The sequence below is a fragment of the Chlamydotis macqueenii genome, chromosome Z (genome assembly GCF_036417535.1).
Source record: "Chlamydotis macqueenii isolate bChlMac1 chromosome Z, bChlMac1.mat, whole genome shotgun sequence".
Classification (NCBI taxonomy): domain Eukaryota; kingdom Metazoa; phylum Chordata; class Aves; order Otidiformes; family Otididae; genus Chlamydotis; species Chlamydotis macqueenii.
Window position 1 is genome coordinate 27,917,362 of NC_141593.1, and position 20,758 is coordinate 27,938,119.

At 39.3% G+C, this 20,758-nt stretch overlaps 1 protein-coding gene across 2 annotated transcripts in view; it reads left to right on the forward strand.

Annotated features, from left to right (window-relative positions):
- SMARCA2 (SWI/SNF related BAF chromatin remodeling complex subunit ATPase 2) overlaps positions 1 to 20,758 on the forward strand; it is a 124,765-nt gene that overhangs the window by 31,632 nt on the left and 72,375 nt on the right. For both annotated transcript variants that reach the window (XM_086770957.1, XM_086770956.1), the window contains 8 exons: positions 571 to 820; positions 8,096 to 8,222; positions 9,582 to 9,755; positions 9,980 to 10,153; positions 13,172 to 13,342; positions 15,390 to 15,443; positions 16,900 to 17,030; positions 19,909 to 19,969. In XM_086770957.1, coding sequence (XP_086627083.1) covers positions 571 to 820; positions 8,096 to 8,222; positions 9,582 to 9,755; positions 9,980 to 10,153; positions 13,172 to 13,342; positions 15,390 to 15,443; positions 16,900 to 17,030; positions 19,909 to 19,969 — 1,142 coding nt within the window. The remainder of the gene's footprint in view (positions 1 to 570; positions 821 to 8,095; positions 8,223 to 9,581; positions 9,756 to 9,979; positions 10,154 to 13,171; positions 13,343 to 15,389; positions 15,444 to 16,899; positions 17,031 to 19,908; positions 19,970 to 20,758) is intronic.

Sequence of the window (20,758 nt, forward strand, 5' to 3'; positions counted from 1 at the left end):
ATACTGTAAGATAAAAGAGTAATCAAATTCCTGGAATTTGAAATACTTAAATGCAGTTAATAGGAGATTGTAATGAAACAAAGGCTGTTTATATGTGACAGGTACTTATAAGTACAGTTGTAGCAATTTTAATATGGCTATCTAGTTGATAGAGCTCTAAAAGCAGACTGACTTGTGCTTGTTGTCAGGTTGAGATTATTATAGATGCTGCCTTCTAAGTGGTACAAAGGTAGTGAACAAGAGGCAGAATTAGGTCCTACACTTGCAGGAAGTCAGTTCTACAGCTGTTTTACTTCTTTTAATGCTAGAATCAAAAGTTGTCAGGAATGGGAAAAGAAACAGCCTTCATCATAAAGTTTTAGATGTTTTATTTTCCTTTGGATCACTTTCTGCAATGTAAGCTATACTTGCATTTTAGTATGTTTTTTTAGATACAGAGCATGGTCTATCTCAGTGTGCTTTTTCTGGTAATTTTGAGTGCTAACCGTAGCTTCCTGTTCTATCTTCAGAAACCATCTTGACTTTCTTCCTGTGTTCCATATGTCATGCTATGAACTTTTTATGATTCAGGCCAAGCCCCAGATATGAGTGTCTCCAATGCCCAGCAAAAGCTTCCCGCGCCACCCCCTAGTGGGAGGCCTTCTCCTGCCCCCCCTGCTGCCCAGCCTGCTGCTGCCATGCCTGGCCCTTCTGTACCACAGCCACCACCTGGACAGCCTTCACCCATTGTTCAGCTGCAGCAAAAGCAGAATCGCATCAGCCCTATCCAGAAGCCACAAGGATTGGATCCTGTTGAAATACTTCAAGAACGTGAATACAGGTAAAAGTGAATAACAAGATTTAAATGCATATGCAAATTGTTATTTTTCACTTTCTCAACCGGAACTCCTCATCTACTGTAGTGACAATAGTATAAACTGAGTTTACAGAGAGAGACTGTGTCAAAGAGAAGTGTGGAAATGTCAAACCAAACAATTATTTCATTCTACCCTAAGTTATGAACTAGTAAAGCATACTAGCAGTATCATTGCAAACCAGGTAAGTTTAAAACAGGCTGAAGGACTCTGCTGGGTTAGTGTATTACATGGATGCTGCAAACACTGGAAGTTAGGAAATGAAAATCCTTGTGGTCTACAGAGAAACCAATTCAATTAAGAAAGTTTTCAGAATTATAAACAAAAGGGAAGTTAGAAGAGAGCAGTGGAGGTCAAAAGGCAGATGAGTCTGCCTTTGTGCAGTGGCCACAGCAAAACCAAATTCTGTTAGTGATGATGGGGTTGGCTGGACTACTGAAGAGCAGAGAGAATATTAAGTATGTCATCACAGGCAAGATTAAAAATAAAGGTTACCAGGAAGCATGAGCTTTAAAACTGAGGGCCCTAATTAGATGGATAATTACATTCATTACGAAGTATAGAGGATAACATTTATTGTGGAGTAAGAAAGAGACCTCTTTCCTATTCCCATCAACAAGGCTATTAAACAATTGACCTTGAAAATCTACCAGGCAGAAGAATCTTGACCTGTACGTAACGTGTTCCTGATCATTAGCAGTCAGAGGAAGGAAACTTAGCGTAGCGTATTTGCTTGTTTTGGATGGATGATGCATCTTCCAGCTACTGTAACAGTGACTTTGTAGGGAAAGGTAGACAGAGGAGATGATGATCTCACTGAAGACTGGTTTAATAACTTTTGCTTTAGGAAGGTAAAACACCATTAAGTGTTTTAGGATGTGGTGCCATGTTCAGAAGCCAGACCTTGATCCCAGAAAAGCTCCTACTTTTTGTGTAAGATAGAGCTTAACTCAATGCTTAAAACTTCCATAAGTCTTTTAATGATTTAAAAACATATAAGTAACATCAGACAAAAGCTTTTAAAAAAACAGTTTAACAGCTTTTGTGCTTTGGATGGTGCTAGACTTAGCTGTAGTATAGGCAAGTTTAATACAGAAACCTGGTGGATTCACACTTTCTTAATAAAAGAGGAGTAGAAAAAAGCCAATAGAAACATTTATATCCTGAAACCAGTGAAGTTAATGCAAGTTTTGTGAGATGGTTGTCTCTTGAGATGTCTCAGTAGTTTACTTTGAAATACTTAGAAAACTCTTTGAATTACTTATTTTCATGAGAACACAGAATTATCACATAAGTACTTTAGAAATTCTTGTTTCAAACATATAGATAGACACAAAGGGTAAAATTTTGGTGTACTGCCTTATTGTAGGGAAGTGTGAGTTTTGAATCTGAATAAATTAGGAATTATTGCAAATTATAGATGAGGTTTACTTAGTGGCTGTACTGGTTTTGGCTGGGATAGAGTTAAATTTCTTCATGGTCGCTTGTATGGCCCTGTGTTTTGAATTTGTGTTGATAATAGAGAGATGTTTTAGCTACTGCTGAGCAGTGCTTACACAGCATCAAGGCCTTTTCTGTTCCTCACACTGCCCTGCCAGCGAGTAGGCTGAGGGTGTATGAAAATTTGGGAGAGGACACAGCTAGACAACTGAGACAGCTGACCCCAACTGACCAAAGAAATTTTCCGTACCATATGACGTTGTCATGCTCAGCAATAAAACTGAGAGAAAAGTTGATGGGAGCCTGCTACTCGAAGACTGGCTGGGCGTTGGTTGGTTGATGGTGAGCAGTTGTTTTAATTTGTCTTTCTTTATTATTTTATTTTGCTCTCTTTGCTATTTTTTTTCTGTTTTCCTTTCAACTTCAAAAAAAATATTTATTTTTCATTATTAAACTGTTTTTATCTCAACCCATGAGTTTCTTTCTCACTTTTGCCCTTCTGATTCTCCCTCGGGGTGGAGGAAAGTTAGCGAGTGGCCGTGTGGTGCTTAGCTGGCCAGGGTTAAACCACGGCAGTGACTTGAACATGGTGTTTCTGGACTAAAGGTGCAAAGTGTGCTGCTGGGAAGACAGTAATTTGGTGCTAATATATGAGCTACAGAATAAAAAGTTAATTGCTGAGGTGGCCATTTCTCTCGTTATATACATACCTCTCATGTGTAGCAGCAGACTTTTGGGGGAGAATACATGCTAAGGCATACACACACATTTCTGTTTCTTAGTGGATCATGTACATGATTTATGTATTAGAACATTTCTTACACGTGGAACAGTATTGTAAATGTGAAATACTTCAGTTTTTCCTGTTAGAAAATTACATATTTTTTTTCTTCAGTGACAGCAATTCTTTTTTCATTTCCTTGTTACTAGGAAGTTACATAGGTTATTTCATCAAACAATTCATCAAATAGGCACAGTATAGCGATCATATTGATTAACCACGTGTTAAATAGACCAGTACAGACAGAGAAGCAGTAATGCACCTGTTAATATATTGCAGGATCTGAAAAAGCTTAGAACCTAATGAAACCTCATCACCCTGCTTTTTCTCCCTGAAAAGCCTTAACCTAATTATAAAAAAGGCTCCAGCACATATCAGCAAAGAGAAAGAAAATGTAGAGTTAATATTGCTGTCAAATTCACGTGGTTGTGCCAAGAAGCTAGTTGCAGCATATGTTGAGATGAGATTATATGATAATTGTTGTTAATCTCTTTGTGACTAAAGGTGGATAAAAAGAAACTTAGATATTTAAAATTATTATCAATGTAAGAAGTTTAAATTATTCACGTGTGGAGAGCTGTTAAACTTGTGTTTCTTGAAACCTAGCCAGAATGAAAAATTCATAATGTGTTTTTATGAAACTTTTCTTAAACATTTTCTTCAAAATAAAGTGCAGCTTTTTGATCTCACTGAATAGATCTCTTAAGGCTAATAATGTGTGTGATAGAAAGTTGTTCTATTATATGGAAGGAATTTTTTCCACCTTGTCATTGCTAATTAAAAAAATACACTTGCTAGTCCTATAGATTGTCCATGATTTCTTTCTGTTATTGGCAAAGTCTCTTTTTATGTATCTTCATGGCTTACTGCATGACATCAATGCCAGACAGACTTGAATGTGCAAGCGTAACCTCTGCTGTTGACCCTAGTTAATGAGGGAGAGGTGTGCATTGCTTATTTTGCAAAGACATCTCTGTGTAGATGCGCCAGCCACTTTCTGTGTGGATGAAGATAAATTGCTGAACTGCAAAGATTAATTAAATATATCCTTTAAATGGTGAGATTATATCCTTCAAGTGCTTGTAAAAAGCATTTAGGAAACTTTTTTCTTTGGATTCTGTTTACCTAATAGCTATTGGTATTTTTCCACGAAGACAGTAATAGTCCCGCAAACTGTAGTCATTCCCTTTAAAGATTGGAAGGTGGCTGTTGGGAGAAACGCTTCAAGTAAATGTTACATTCACTTGAGTTGGGATTTAAGTCATTAAATTCTTTTAAAAATCCTACTGACTACTCAAGAAAATACTACTACTGTTAGTAGTGGAGACAATACGATTAATACTTCTAGAAAAGTAGGAAATAAAAATTCAAAATATGTTCCTTTTTTTTTTTTTATTTTGTGTGTAACCCATCTGGCTGCCACTTTTTATTATTCTTCCATATGTGCACTGTAGATTTTCCTTACTATTTAAACTTTTTTGACTAGGACTTTATTGTAGTAGAGAACAGATCTGAGTTTCAGTGAGAGTTTTCTGAGGTAGTATCTATACTGTCTTAGACATACTGATTTATTTTTTTTTCCTCTTGCTTCGCTCTGTCTGGAGTATAAAAGGAGGGTAATCACCCACAAAAGTGTAGAAGTGTCATTGTTTGTAGCTCATCACAGACCTCTGTTTTGCAATCATTTCAACATATGGAGGAAAAATACTGGAGGAAAAGTTTTCCTGGAAATACTAATATATCTTATAATTAAATGATAAATTTTCATGTGCATTTGTTTTTTATCAGCCTTTTGAAAACCTGAGTTGAGAAAATGTTCTGGTTTTATTTAGTGAGAGGGGGCTAAGGTGGCAGCTGCTGCAAGAAGCTGCTAGTTGTTTCCCCTTTGTCCAGTGGCCTTGGCTGGGCCTAGGGCGGAACAGCTGCTGGCCAAGGGTGAGCCAGTTGGTGACAGAATGTTCCCTGATAACGCCTCTGTGATAACATATTTAAGAAGGGGAAAAAACAGGAAAAAAAGGAGAAGCTGAAGCGGGGGCAGAGAGGGGGAGGCGTGAGCCTTGTGGGCCCTGCAGGCCTCACCCTCTGGCCTGCCGCTGGGCAGCCAACTGGGCCTGACTTCGCCCAGCCCGGCTGCAAGAAGTGGAGAGGAGATGAGATGTGAAGAGATCTTGAGCTGCATCTGCCTGCCTGTTGTGAAGAATTTTTCTTGTGAGAGGAACGCCTGCAGACACGGAGGTCAGTGAAGAAGGAGTGGGAGGAGTAATGCTGCTCCTGGCCAAAATTCCCCTGCAGCCTGTGGTGCAGCCCATGGTGAGGCCGGCTGTGCCCCTGCATCCCATGGAGGCCCACAGAGGAGCAGAGATCCACCTGCAGCCCGGGGAGGACCCCATGCTGGGGCAAGTGGATGCCTGAAGGAGGCTGTGGCTCGTTGAGGGCATGTGCTGGGACAGCAGTTCCTGAGGGACTGCACCCCGTGGAAACACGACCCATGCCGAAGCAGTTCGCGAAGGACTGTAGCCCGTGGGAGGGACCCCACAACAGAGCAGGGGAGGAATGTGAGGAGTTGAGGAGTAAGGAGTGGCATAAAGCAACAAGTGATGAACTGACCATAACCCCCATTCGCTGTTTCCCCCTGTGCTGCTCTGAGGGGAAGGAGGTAGAGATAAGGTTAAGCCCAGGAAGTTGTCTTGTTCTCTTTCTCATTATCCTGCTTTGGTTTTAATAATAAACGAATAGTTTTCCCCAAGTTGAGTCTCTTTTGCCCGTAACGGTAACTTTAAGAATCTCTACTTGTCCTTATCTCGAATCTCGAGCATTTTTTTCTTATATTATCTCTCCTGGTTCCCTCAGAGGGTGGGGGAGTGACTGAGAGACTGCGTAGTTGGTTCCAAGCAGGGCTAAACTACAACAGAGAAACAAATGAAATTAGTAGCAGTGTGAAGAGTCTTTTATATGGGCATGGACTGATTAGTGTGATGATGGGATGTAATAAGGACACTCTATAAGCTTTCATTATGTTTAATCATATCTCAATAAAATTGTATATTTGGATTTTTACTAATAATTTAGACAGCCTAACTTTGGCTATTGCTTGAATTTCTACTTTGGCAGGCCCTTTGGCCTCTTCTATACCTGGAGTTAAAGTAACAAGCCAATTCTGGCCAAACTAATAAGTGAACATTTTACTAATTATCTAAAACAATGAGCTATGTTAGGAAGAACTTAGATCAACTTTTTGTGCTCATCCTCTTGTATCATACAAGAAGAAACACTCATTGCTAACAAAAAAAAAGAAAAAAAAATGAAAATATATTTGGTATTCAACTGCCTTACTAAGTTCACAGCTCAAAATAGAAGTTTGGAAAGGCTGTGGCTGCTCCAGTAGAGTTTCATTGAAGTCAGTGATTTAGCTATAGCCGTTTTGTAGGTGATGGTTTCAGGAGAAGCGTTGCAGCTATTTGGGGAGTGAAATTGAGTAATAAATCATCATTGTGATGCATGATTACATCCATGTGTGAATAAGCAGCAGGCAGAGTACCTATCAGTGATTTAGAACAGTATTCTCTTTGTACGTCTTGGGTGCTTCTTTGTATGCCTGTACAATAGTACCTCCAATCTCTCAGAAAACCACTTAATTCTCAAGATTTTGCATCCTGAGGTCCACTGAAATCTCTTCTTAATAACTGGAATGCTCAGTGACAGGTGAAGTAGACGAAATGTGGACTTTTTGAGTGTAGTACATACACTTGGAAGAACAAAATATGACAATGTAATTTTCTGAATGAATAATTTTCCTGTGGGAATCGTGAACTTCTCTGGACCTATACAAATATCTGTGGCTTTCAGTGAACTTTATCTTATTAGGAAGTAACCTTTATTGACTTACTTTTCAGTCTGTATGAAAAACTGCACTAATCTAATTCTCCTTCAATTTTTTGCTCTCTTGAGGATGCTAAGTTAGTCTTCTGCAGTAATGCAGCATTACCTTCTTTTTCTTGTTCCAGGAACTTCAGAAGTCTTCTGGTAATAAAAAAAAATGAATAGTTTAAGGAAGTTTAGGAGTTTTAGGGAGGAGTACTATTACAGAAGAGTACTATTACTGTGTGCAACTGTACACGTGGTTCCAGTTGCTTTTCAGATTATACATGTCATAAAGCTTGCAGTTACTGTGAGATAGTTTTATTTGGATTTGTTCTGACTCCATATACCATATATTCATATATCATATATATCCATATATTTGCTTTCCAGCTGTGAGGCTGACATGTTGAGTGTATGAGAGTTTGTATCACTGTGCTAATATTGTGGAGTATTATGAGGGGGCAGAAGGGCATGAGAAAAGCCATCACTGTATGCAAAGAAGACCCTTAGAAAGTGTTTTCTTTCTCCCTTCATGGCAGTTCCGATGTTCTCATCACAGGAAAACAGCAGTAGACATCTTTTCCTAACATGATCTGATGTTTTATGCTTTGTGAAAGTAAAGAGAAGGGAAATTCTATGAGTCTTATGTAGTATAGGGAATTTGCAAATGAATGCAAAAGGAGCTTGTAAAGGAAGAGTGAAGTAGAATCTGATTTACAGTGTAACACCTATGTAGCTGTGCATACTTTACTAATGAACTTTTCATTTGTCTATAAAATAACCAAGTAGAATTCCAGATATTAAGGAAAGTTTTGTCCGTGTCATCACTGACCACACTGTGCATAAAACAATACCCATCAAAGAAGCATGAAAACAGAATCCCTTATAGTATAAGTAAATAAAATTCCCAAGTTTCTGTTTGCACATATACTTTTAGTCAAAATTAAAAGAAGGACCAAGGGATATTTTCATTATTTGTCAGTTTATTTTCATAGTGGAAAAGCATACCTAATGTCATCCCTGCAAAAGCCTGTTATTTCAGAAACAATTAGTAAAAGCCAATTAAATGCCTGAGATGAATTTTCTATTTTTACTGTATAATTTTGCTAACCACTTACAAATTTCTCCTGGTCTCTTACCCAACTTCCTTTTTACTTAGACTTCAGGCTCGAATTGCTCACAGAATCCAGGAACTGGAGAACTTACCTGGTTCTCTGCCACCTGATCTGCGAACCAAAGCTACAGTGGAATTGAAGGCACTTAGGTTACTGAATTTCCAGCGCCAGGTAATGGCTTTTGCTTCAGGAAAATTCTCGTAGAGGTCGCAACAAATGTGTTAATGCAGCAAAGAGTAAACTGGTGAGAAATTTTGCAGCAGCACTACACCTAAGCAGGAGATTTTGCATGAGACAAATTTGACTGATAAACAAGTCACAGATATATCTAACTTACATTTTGGGTTGTTTTATTAATAAAAATGTGAAAGTGTTCTTTTTGCTTCCTGCTTATCTTTTGGTCTAAAGTGTAACCATAGAGCTGTGTCTTTTGTAATGAACATGGCATTGGCACAAAGACAAAACAAGAGCTGGACAGGCTGTAATGAACATGGCATTGGTACAAAGACAAAACAAGAGCTGAGCAGGCTGTAATGAACATGGCATTGGCACAAAGACAAAACAAGAGCTGGACAGGCTGCAAGCTGATTTTCAACACAAATCCCAACAGACACCTCTTTCTGGACATACTTCATATTTGTCATGGGTCTACTTGTTCTAAGAAGAGTTGTATGTTGGTGTTGTGTGTGGTATTTCTCAGTGGTCTGTTTTCAGGATTTCCACTGTGGCACACAGAGATTGAAAATTAAACATAACAAGACGATATCTAAGATGCAAGATGGATGTTCAGTGCATATATCAGCAAATGAATTTCACAAAAGGTATCACACTGCAAGACTCTTGTGGGTTTCTTGCCGTTCGCTTTTCCAGCTAGTCTGGAAGAACAAAGGTGTGATTTGGCAGGTCAGGCAAAAATACTTCCTGGCAGAAGCCTTGGCAGTAGTTGTACAATGATGTCCAAGTCTTGGTTCCCTCTACCCTTGGAATTCCTTTGTAATGAAGTTTTGTGAGAGGTCAGATGAAAAACGACAGGTTCTCCTTGCTGTACTGCTGGGACTGGGGCAATACTGTTCCTAGCCCTTAACATTTACCTCTCCTTGCTGCCTCCTGTGCAGCTGGCAATGGAACAAGTTGTCAGCTGTGTTCAGTCCAGCTCTAGAAAGCATGTTATGTATGTTGTTAATTCGTGTCTTACTTCAATGGTGTAACATCTTGGGTAGCCTCTTTAGTTGCAGCAGGACAGTAATTTGCAGCATCTTGTAAAGAAGGAAGAAATTATGATTAAAAGTGATTAATACTTTTGGCTGTTCTGTGTAGGGTTGAGATTTGTTTAGGGAGATGGACGTAGCTGCTGCAATCATATAGGTGCTGGCTCATTTCAGAACTGTGGCTGAAAGGGAAGAGGAGGCTGGGACATCTTCTGGACTGTTACTGTTTTACTCTGCTGTACCAGTGTTTTAAGTTGTTCCTTCATGTATAAAGAATGATTTTTTTTTTTTTTAAAGTGTTTCTTTTTTTTCCCACTGGTAGCTAAGACAAGAGGTGGTAGCCTGCATGCGTCGTGATACAACACTGGAGACAGCACTGAACTCCAAAGCCTACAAACGAAGCAAACGGCAGACTTTGAGGGAGGCCCGTATGACAGAAAAGCTTGAGAAACAGCAGAAGATAGAACAAGAGAGGAAGCGTAGACAGAAGCATCAGGTAGTTTAACTTATTAACTGTTTGCCCCATGACAGAAATGCACCTTGCTTTGCTGTACAGTCTTCCCTGTTACGTATTTTATTTACCTTTGGAGTTTCTAAGATGAAAAAACTCCAAGTTGTGTGGTAAGCAATTGGAAAATGATAAGATTAGAACTTCTGTATTCCTGATCTCAAATCCTGTGCTTTATCCAAGTGTCTGCACTAACTTGTTTCTCTTTCTAGGAGTACCTGAATAGCATATTGCAGCATGCTAAAGATTTTAAAGAGTACCACCGGTCAGTTGCTGGGAAAATTCAGAAACTTTCTAAAGCTGTAGCAACATGGCATGCCAACACTGAGCGTGAGCAGAAAAAAGAAACTGAGAGAATTGAGAAAGAAAGAATGAGGAGACTAATGGTAAGGAGTAGAGGAAAAAACACGGTTATTTTAGCTAAAATTACATACTGTATGCTTTTACCATTTCATACACAGTCTCAGCCACACTCGTGTATTTCCTTTGCAGAATAAAGCCTCTGTAACACAGAAAGTATAAGTCTAAAGCTGCTGCAGTTTGATTATGTGTATTTCTGATGATGGTAGTTGATGTGACACTGTTCATTTTAGCCTGTAACTACTTCGTTTTTTAAAGTTTTTGACAGGAATAGTTGTTTTTTCTACCAGCATGAAAACTCAGCACAGCCACTTCTCTGTAACATCACTTAATCTCATTAACTTCATATACTAAAACCGTTACATAGTTGCAGGAGTATTGGTCCATTATATGAATACTGGACTGTGTTTTATTTCTAGATGTATGGTTTTGAAGATGCCATATGATTAACTTGTTCATGGCATTACTCTGCTACTTTTACATAAAGCTGATTTCACATGTGAAAATACATAACCAATAGCAGTAACGCATGTATCTTGAGAATTAATAGCAGCCAGTTCTACTCGGTAATGCTCCAGGATCGTACTCCTCCTAGATATTTTATAGTTTCCCGTTCTTTGCACTTGCACAATATCAGTTGTGTTGTTCTTAGGACAGAGTAGAATGGGTTCCCATATGACCATCTCTTTTCAGAACACTGTGAAACCAGTCAGTGGACTGCCTACATCTTAGGAGTTCATATAATTCTGGAATTTTAAATGTAGACAGATTAATGCATATGGACAAGTATGTTAGCAACTGGGGTTGGAAAAATTACTTCAAGACATTGATTCGCTCTTTTTTTAACTCTCTGTTAACACTTCACCAGTGTAGAGTTGAATGGGAATTGACGTGCTTACTTTGAAACGTGCTGGTAAAAAACAGTACGTATCTAACATGAGTGCAGATGTGACACAGAGCGCTAGTCCTTGTCCAGAATCTATTCCCACCATAAACAAGGACTGAACAGTTTGGTTTTAAAAATCACAAAACAAAATGTAAAATATACATTAATAATGTAAAACTAAATATAAAAATGTTAAAAGCTTAGAAATAAAAGTGTGTGTGAAATGTAAATGAAGTACTTGCATAAGAGAATAACAAATGTTTAGGACCTAGATAATTTTGTAAAATTACATAGTAATCAGCATTACAGAGCTTTTTTTATAATTGGAGCTAATTGCCAGCAGTCTGTCTAACCAAACTCATAAAAATGTTAATTATTGGAGAAAAAAAAGCTGATTAAAGGTAATTTGATATTTTAGAAATATTTTTGTACATTGCGAGGTTGAGCTTATGTCAGTCTAACATGTAGTATGACAAATACTGAAGATGTCCACTCCTGAAAAATATGAAGTAGATTTGAAGGTCTGGAAATGGTGCAGGATACCAGTGCTTCCAGAATATCAGTGCTTTCTTCTAAGACTCCTTCACCAAGGCTCTGGTCAAGCTCTTACCATAGATACAGTACTTAATAGGCATTTTCAGTTTGGGGCTTTGCACTCAGAAGTCTTTGGCCCTACTGCTCAATTAAATACTTCTGCAAAAGCAAACTGTGTATTATATTAGTGGGATTATTTTGCTTATTTAGTTTTAGTCCAGTTGTGATAAATTTTGAATTTGCAGATATTTACTAGGGATTTTTAGAAGGATCTTCTCCTCTCAGACACTTGATGTGGTTTAAGGCAATGTACTGTGTCTGAAACTCTTCACATGTCTTTTGAAGAATGTTGAATTCGCTCCATAGGTTGTCCTTCATTGACTACAATTGAAATGTTGATTGTATCACAGCTCATTAATGCTAGTATATATCACATGCAGAAATGGATATTGATATGATTTAAAAAGATACTATCAAGACAAGCTTGAATGTCTGAAGGAAGTACCTTGGATAGATTACAATGACTTTGTATTCCGTAATAATAATAAATTATAATTATGATAATAATAATAATTTAGAATTTGTAAAACCAGTTTTGAGTGTTGTAGTTCTGATGTCTTGAACATTACAACTGAATTTTACAAGCAATTTTACAAGCTCAGTTTGAACATTGCATCTGTCCTTGCCAACTTTCAGCAGTTCTGGTGTCTCTCCAGAAAGGCAGGAGGGTTTTTTTGTCTCCCAGAGTGCTGTCTTAATCATCTTTAAAATATTTCTTACTAATGTTTGTTTTTTATAAGGCATTTTTTACCTCGCTTATTTGTTATTTTAGCCAAAATAGACAAAGATGTCTCTGCTGCTTTCCATGTATTTTTCTGACTTGATCATATGCTGCATCACATCTTCACAGTACATGAAAATAATATTTCCTGGTATGTCTTACTCCTAATAAAACACTTACGCAGTGCCACAAGGATGCAGAACTTACCAGAATGACTCAGATATATGGCTTACCTGATGAATCCTGTCTCTGACAGTGATCTGTATAAAAGATGAAATAACACCAGAGTAGAAAGATGACAGATAATCTGCCCAGAATAAAATTTTCTTCTAACACTTAGAAGAAAAAAATTTGTATTCATACTGGAAAAATGACTAAATGCAAGTTTGCATCCCACTCCCATGTTCTTCCTTTGGGTATGGGCTAGCTACACTTCATGTCTTTGAAAAATCATGTCTGTAGGAGACGTGCAAAGCATCTCTGTTTTGGAACATTGTAGTCTGTTTGACGTGAGGTTAAGTGATTTCCCCCTTCTGGAAGTATTCAAGGCCAGGTTGGATGAGGCTTTGAACAACCTGATGTAATGGAAGATGTCCCTGCCCATGGCAGGGGGGTTGGATGATCTTAAAGTCCTTTCCAACCCAAGCCGTTCTATGATTTTATGACCCTTTAACACAAGTGTATGACCTGATGGGCCTGATCAAACAATGGGTTCTTTACTTGTGTAGTTGTCCTGTGCGGATCATAATGACCTAAGGTAACACTTGATTATTGACATAGGAGTTGGTTGGTGTTTCTGTGGAAGCATTTCTGTCATGGCTGATGTCTATTTTGTGTTGCTAGGCTGAAGATGAAGAAGGCTACCGTAAGCTGATTGACCAAAAGAAAGATAGACGCCTGGCCTACCTATTGCAGCAGACAGATGAGTATGTGGCTAACTTGACTAACCTGGTGTGGGAGCATAAACAGGCACAAGCTGCCAAAGAGAAGAAGAAGAGAAGGAGAAGAAAGAAGGTAAGTAGTTACAGCTGGTGTTTCTAGGTCATCTCTTCTTCAAATCCAATTTTAATGTTGATAAATGTACTGATACCCAGTACACATGCCAGAGTATCTAAAATAATCTACACTGACGAATTCTTAACGGTGAGGGAACTCACCTCTCTCCACTGAAATATTTAAGAAATGCATTGTCGCTATTTCCAAAGAAGGTGAGAAGCAGGCAGGATTATAAACTCATCAGCTGCTAACATTGATTTGCTGATAAACTTTCTACAGGCAAAATTGAGCCAGACATGTAAATTATGATTAAAGTACCCAACAAAGATCCACTGGATCAAAAGTACGTGGTATGAAGAAGATGGGAAAAGTCTGGTTTATGTAGCTGTTTCATACATGGTAACTTTTTTAGTTTAGATGAAAGTTTCTCTACATTCTACATTTGACTCAGTCCATTTTGTAGGACCATTGGAAACAACTAGAGAGAAAGAACTTGGGTAGGTTTATTATAGCAAATAGGTATTCTGCCAGTGGTATTATTTGTTGTGCATTCTTAATATTTAATTGAAGCTTTTCAAAATTACCTTTCTTTGTATGTAATATTTTACCCTGTGAGAGAAACTTGTGGAAACTGAACACTGCTATTTAAAAAAAAATAATTCTATGTATGAAATAATCATTAAGTAATGATTTGTCACTTTTGTGACCTCTGAGTACCTTTCATCTCTTGCAGGAGGGATAAGAGGATTTTTATAATCCATTTCCATGCCTGGTTTGCTGCTAATGACTGATATAGATATAAACATTATGTTTACATGGTTTACAAGCAGCACTTTAAATATGCTAATAAATACCAGCATATAAAATATTATAATTTTGGAGAGTAATAGTCTAAAAAATGCTCCATGTTTTCTCCTGTCCCTCTCCAAAAGCTCTGTACTTTTTGTTGAGAGTATCTTCTTAACATAGGAACAGTCCCCTGCCTACAAAGTTAAGACGTAACTTAAATGTTATTCTTGACCTGTGTTACCAGTGAGAACAGACCTGATTTAATGTATGGACTTCACAGCAGAGATAATCCTTAATAAGACAGTGTGTGGAGTAAATGCACTGCTCTAATGAAAAATATTAATTCTTTCAGCAATACACATCTGTGATACAGTTCTATTTCTGTATCAGATTAGCTGAAGTATAGATGAGGAGCAGAGTATCTTCTGGCCCTGTCAATAAAGATGTAATTTTCTGTCACTGAAGTATGAAGTATATCCATAAATACCCAGTGCTTATAAACATCCCAGCCTAAAACCTAAAGGAAGATTAGCAGGAAAATAGTCTCAGCTCTGGCTTGATCATCTTCCAGCTTTTTGTTTGTAATTAAGTTCTTTCCACCAAGCTTTTCCTCATCTGTCAAGGATACAGGAGTGCACACAAATATTACCCTTTGTTTTAATTATAAATCTATTAATTCATAATTGCACAGCTCCAGCACTTCTTAGTGGGCAATGTGTCTTTTTTCCAAGTCATACACTTTTAATACTTACCCTTTTATATTTTGTAATCCATGTAAAACACAGTTTAATCTACTGACACCTGTGGTTAAATGTTTTGTACTTACAGGGAAATGGGAGAAAAGAGTTCTTAGGATTTTCTCCTAGAAATGGCAGTGAGAAACCTCTGAAACTGATATTAAAGCACTTTAGAGTAAATTAATAGTAAATCACATGAAAATTAATTACTGTTCTCTTTGTATTAGCATAGTCTGTAAGCAACTGAGCTCTAGGTCTAGCCTAGAAATTCAGTAGGCCAGCCACTTCGTAGGTGCAGATTTGTTACAGTGATAGAGGTCTTGCAGGTACCCTATTCATTCTAGTAAATGGTTTGTGTGGGTAACAGTAACTCTGCCTATTTCTGCCTGTATCCACCCACACCTTGTATTACATGAATCCCAGGCTGTTCAGAAATAGAGTAAAGCATATTCATGATCAAAAATACTTACGTCACATAAAGTATTCTCTCTGTGCTTGTAATCTGACTGTGATGTTTTTCACTTCTTCATTTGTTGTAGAAAGCTGAGGAAAATGCAGAAGGAATGGCATCTGGTCTTGGTCCTGATGGAGAGGTATGATTTTTACAAGGTGTTTTTTTGGTGTTTTGTTTTTTATTTAAACTTGGTTGTTCTGTGTGCCATTCCTATAGCTTAAAAAGAATCATGACCACAAATGTTCTAAGAAGAGCTGTTCTTTATAACCAGGAATAAAAGCTGTCTAGATTAACATTTATGCCAGGCTGTTTCTCTTTAGAAAGTTGAAGACTGAAAGAAAAATACATTGAATCTGTCACTGAGTATGCTGAAGAATCCCTCTTAGCTTTGTTATATGCTTAAAAGTAAATGGTTTTCTTGCAGTCCATGTGTAGACATAACTTAATTTCTAAAATGAGGTGGTAAGAACAATATATTCTAGCTTCTGATTTTTATAAAAAACATTGTTGCCATTGCGTATAATGACCTTTCAGACACAGGACAGACTAGAGTATTATGGCTTAAGACATCTGAAAGTTCTTTCTTCCTCAGAAGCAAATGGATTTGAGTGATTTTTCTGTGTCATTTTTTGAATATTTTTCGTTCAGTAGCAGAGTGTATGCTGCCTCTTTAAGAGCTGTTCTGTTAATGCCATTTTTCTTTTCCGTTTTACTTTTATATAAGACTTAAGAATTTTATTTATTTTTTTACTTTTGGTCATTTTTATACTTACAAGAGATATGTTTGCTGATGCAGTTAAAGAGTTATAGCAAAATCCTTTAATATAGTTACAGTTGCATAAGGAAAATACACATAACATTCTTGTAATTTCAGTATTTCTGGAAATGGGTTAAGTTTTATACTCTGTCAGTCACTGTATTTGTAACTATTCAGGATAATTTTTTCTTGTTCATATATATATATATTAAGAAAAAATTCTTCAGTAGAAGCGGTAGTAGAAGGTAAAAAGTTTTTACAATAGAAAATCAGTGATTAAACAGAAAGAAATAACAGAAAAAGTAATTATGCTATCCTGGTTTTAGTACAGCACCAGAATAAGTAAAAGGTTTTATTACTGCAGCTGCTTTATCAGCTTAGTTGAAGAAGTCAGGACAGTGAATCTTTAAAATAGACCTTCTTTACTTAAAAAGTTAGCTAAATTGTTATGTCCTTGTTTCTCCATATAAGAGAAGAGGTCATAAGGTCAATGTATGGTTTTTTTGTAACAGATGTCCATTGGTATAAATAACTGGATTAAGTGCCTGTAAGCATAAATACTTTGTGTCTTGTTTCACAGATGTCAGCAGTGTATTCTTTTCTGTGCTACTCTTGTTAATTTATTTGGAATACTGTGATATGTTTGTGGATGTCACATACAATATATTACACACAAGAAATATGAGTCAGTGTTTGCTTGGTAGCCATGTGGGAAGGTGTGGCTTATAATAACAGAACTTAATTGCTTGTTCAGATCTGAAATTTTGAAGGAGCTATTAGTTCTTTTTATTATGTATGACAAGCATGAGATTCGGTTACACTTCATTTGAATTTTTAGCCCATAGATGAGAGCAGTCAGATGAGTGACCTTCCAGTCAAAGTGACTCACACTGAAACAGGCAAAGTTCTTCTTGGACCAGAAGCACCAAAAGCAAGTCAGCTGGATGCTTGGCTGGAAATGAACCCTGGGTAAGTAGTTAGCATACGGGTAGGTTGCTTTTCCTGTTTGCATTGATATTTTTCATAGGCTTCTCTTAGTCATGGGGTGATGGCATCGGTGGACAAGGGACGAGCAACAGACGTCATCTACCTGGACTTGTGCAAAGCTTTTGACACTGTCCCGCATGACATCCTTCTCTCCAAACTAGAGAGACATGGGTTTGATGGACGGACCACTCGGTGGATAAGGAGTTGGCTGGATGGCCGCACTCAGAGAGTGGTGGTTAACGGCTCAATGTCCATGAGGAGACCGGTCACGAGTGGCGTCCCTCAGGGGTCCATGTTAGGCCCGGCCCTGTTCAACATCTTTGTCGGCGATATGGACAGTGGGATAGAGTGCACCCCCAGCAAGTTCGCTGATGACACCAAGCTGTGTGGTGCCGTCGACACGCTGGAAGGGAGGGATGCCATCCAGAGGGACCTTGACAGGCTGGAGAGCTGGGCCCGTGCCAACCTCATGAAGTTCAGCCAGGCCAAGTGCAAGGTCCTGCACCTGGGTCATGGCAATCCCAGGCACAAATACAGGCTGGGCGGGGAATGGATTGAGAGCAGTCCTGAGGAGAAGGACTTGGGAGTGCTGGTGGAGGAGAAGCTTAACATAAGCCGGCAATGCGCCCTTGCCGCCCAGGAGGCCAACTGCATCCTGGGCTGCATCAAGAGAAGCGTAGCCAGCAGGTCGAGGGAGGTGATTCTGCCCCTCTACTCTGCCCTGGTGAGACCCCACCTGGAGTACTGTGTCCAGTTCTGGAGCCCCCAACACAAGAAGGACATGGACCAGTTGGAGAAGGTCCAGAGGAGGGCCACAAAGATGGTAAAAGGGCTGGAGCACCTCTCTTATGAGGACAGGCTGAGAGAGTTGGGGCTGTTCAGCCTGGAGAAGAGGAGGCTCCGGGGAGACCTGATAGCGGTCTTCCAGTACCTCAAGGGGGCCTACAAGAAAGATGGGGAGAGGCTGTTTAGTAGGGCCTGTTGCAATAGGACAGGGGTTAATGGTTTTAAAATAGAGGGGGGTAGATTTAGATTAGAAATTAGGAAAAAAATTTTTACACTGAGGGTGGTAGAACACTGGAACAGGTTGCCCAGAAAGGTGGTGGAAGCCCCATCCCTGGAAACGTTCAAGGCCAGGCTGGATGAGGCTCTGAGCAACCTGATCTAGTTGGGGATGTCCCTGCTCCATCATCTATCAGCGCTCCTTGTTGACTGGTGAGGTCCCGGAAGACTGGAGGATTGCCAACGTGACTCCCATTTACAAGAAAGGTTGTAAGGAGGATCCGGGGAACTACAGGCCTGTTAGCCTGACCTCGGTTACAGGGAAGGTTATGGAACAGATAGTCTTGAGGGAGATCATGCGGCATGTGCGGGATGGCTGGGGGATCAGGCCTAGCCAGCATGGGTTCATGAAGGGCAGGTCCTGTTTGACCAACCTGATCTCCTTTTATGATCAAGTGACCCATCTGCTGGATGAGGGAAAGGCTGTTGATGTGGTCTACCTAGACTTCAGCAAAGCCTTTGACACTGTCTCCCACGGTATTCTCCTGCAGAAGCTGGCAGCCCATGGCTTGGATGGGTACACTCTTGGCTGGGTAAGGAGCTGGCTGGAGGGCCGGGCTCAGAGAGTGGTGGTGAATGGAGTTAAATCCAGCTGGCTAGCGGTCACAAGTGGTGTTCCCCAGGGGTCGGTGCTGGGGCCTGTCCTGTTCAATATCGTTATTGATGATCTGGATGAGGGCATTGAGTGCACCCTCAGTAAGTTTGCAGATGACACCAAATTGGCTGGGAGTGTGAATCTGCCTGGGGATAGCGAGGCCCTACTGAGGGATCTGGACAGGCTGGAGAGCTGGCCTGAAGCCAATGGGATGAGGTTCAACAAGACCAAATGCCGAGTCCTGCACTTCGGCCACAACAACCTCAGGCAGCGCTATAGACTTGGGGCGGAGTGGCTGGAGGACTGTGTGGAGGAAACGGACCTGGGGGTACTGATTGATGCTCGGCTGAGCATGAGCCGACAGTGTGCCCGGGTGGCCAAGAAGGCCAACGGCATCCTGGCTTGCATCAAAAACAGTGTTACTAGCAGGAACAGGGAGGTAATTGTCCCCCTGTACTCGGCACTGGTGAGGGTGCACCTCGAGTACTGTGTTCAGTTTTGGGCCCCTCACTGCAAGAAGGACATTGAGGCCCTGGAACACGTTCAGAGGAGGGCTACGAAGCTGGTGAGGGGTCTGGAGCACAGGCCTTACGAGGAGCGGCTGAGGGAGCTGGGATTGTTCAGTCTGGAGAAGAGGAGGCTCAGGGGAGACCTTATAGCTCTCTATAACTTCCTGAAGGGAGGTTGTAGTGAGCTAGGGGTTGGCCTTTTCTCTCGTGTAGACAGTGAGAGAACTAGAGGCAATGGTTTCAAGCTGCGCCAGGGGAGATTCAGGCTGGACATTAGGAAATACTACTTCTCGGAAAGGGTAGTCAGGCACTGGAATGCACTGCCCAGGGAGGTGGTGGAGTCACCGACCATGGGGGTGTTCAAGAAACGTTTGGATGTTGTGTTGAGGGATATGATTTAGCTGAGAAGTATTGGTGATGGTTGGACTGGATGATCTTTTAGGTCTTTTCCAATCTTGATAATAATTCTGTAATTCTGTAATTCTGCTCCTTGCAGGGGGGTTGGACTAGATGACCTTTGGTTAGGGTTGGAAGGGACCTTCATTCTATGATTCTATGATTCTATTCTTTTTTCTTTTTTATCTATTCTGTTATTCTTTTACTTTATTGTGTGCAAGCTGAGTAGGATATGTATTGAACCTAATCCCTCCTTCTATTAACTGTAATTCATAATCTTTCTGTCATCTTTGTGCAGCTATGAAGTTGCTCCCAGGTCAGACAGTGAAGATGAAAGTGGCTCTGAATATGAGGAGGAGGTATGTGTCTTTAAAAAAAATATTATGACAAGTAATACAGTACGAAACAAGTGCTTATTCCATGTGATATTTTCATAAAGAAGGAAGAGAAAGCGATAGCAGGTAAGTAGGTGTTTTGAGAGTAAAAAAGGAAACAAACAGAAAAAGTAACTTGTTTCGTAATTCTTTTCCATTCCTAGCATTTGCCCTTTATATATATTGTAAACGTGTAACTGGTAATTGTGGTTAGGGAAAGTAAAAATTTTACTCTGACTGTTAATAATCATAAAGGAGAAAATATAAGCAGGTTCCTGTTTTAAAATATATGTCAGAAAGGGCTTAATTTGCACTGAATGAGGTTAACATCTTTGATGTTTATGCATTGAAGATTTTATTGGCAATTCTGAATAACACAGTTGCTATTTTTATGTTATGTTTATTAAAAAGTTAGGGATTATATCAGGGATTTAGGTTCATACTGTTCAGGATAGGCTTATTTGATTCAGTACTGTAATGGTGATTTAATTACTATTATTACAAAAATTCTAAAAAGAAACTTAAGATGCACAAAGATCTCAACCCTGCAGGGTCGTAATATTAGATACTATGAATAATCAATACCAATACTTGCATAGCGTTTTTCAGACAAGTACTTTCTAAAGGAGAGGAAAACTGATGACTAGAGAAGGACCATGTTCAATCAACAGGCTAGTAGCAGAACTAGATACAGAATTCAGATCTCCTAAGTCTACCAGTCTTTACAATACTACACCAAATCACCACTGAAACTTGACTGGACTGTATGATGTT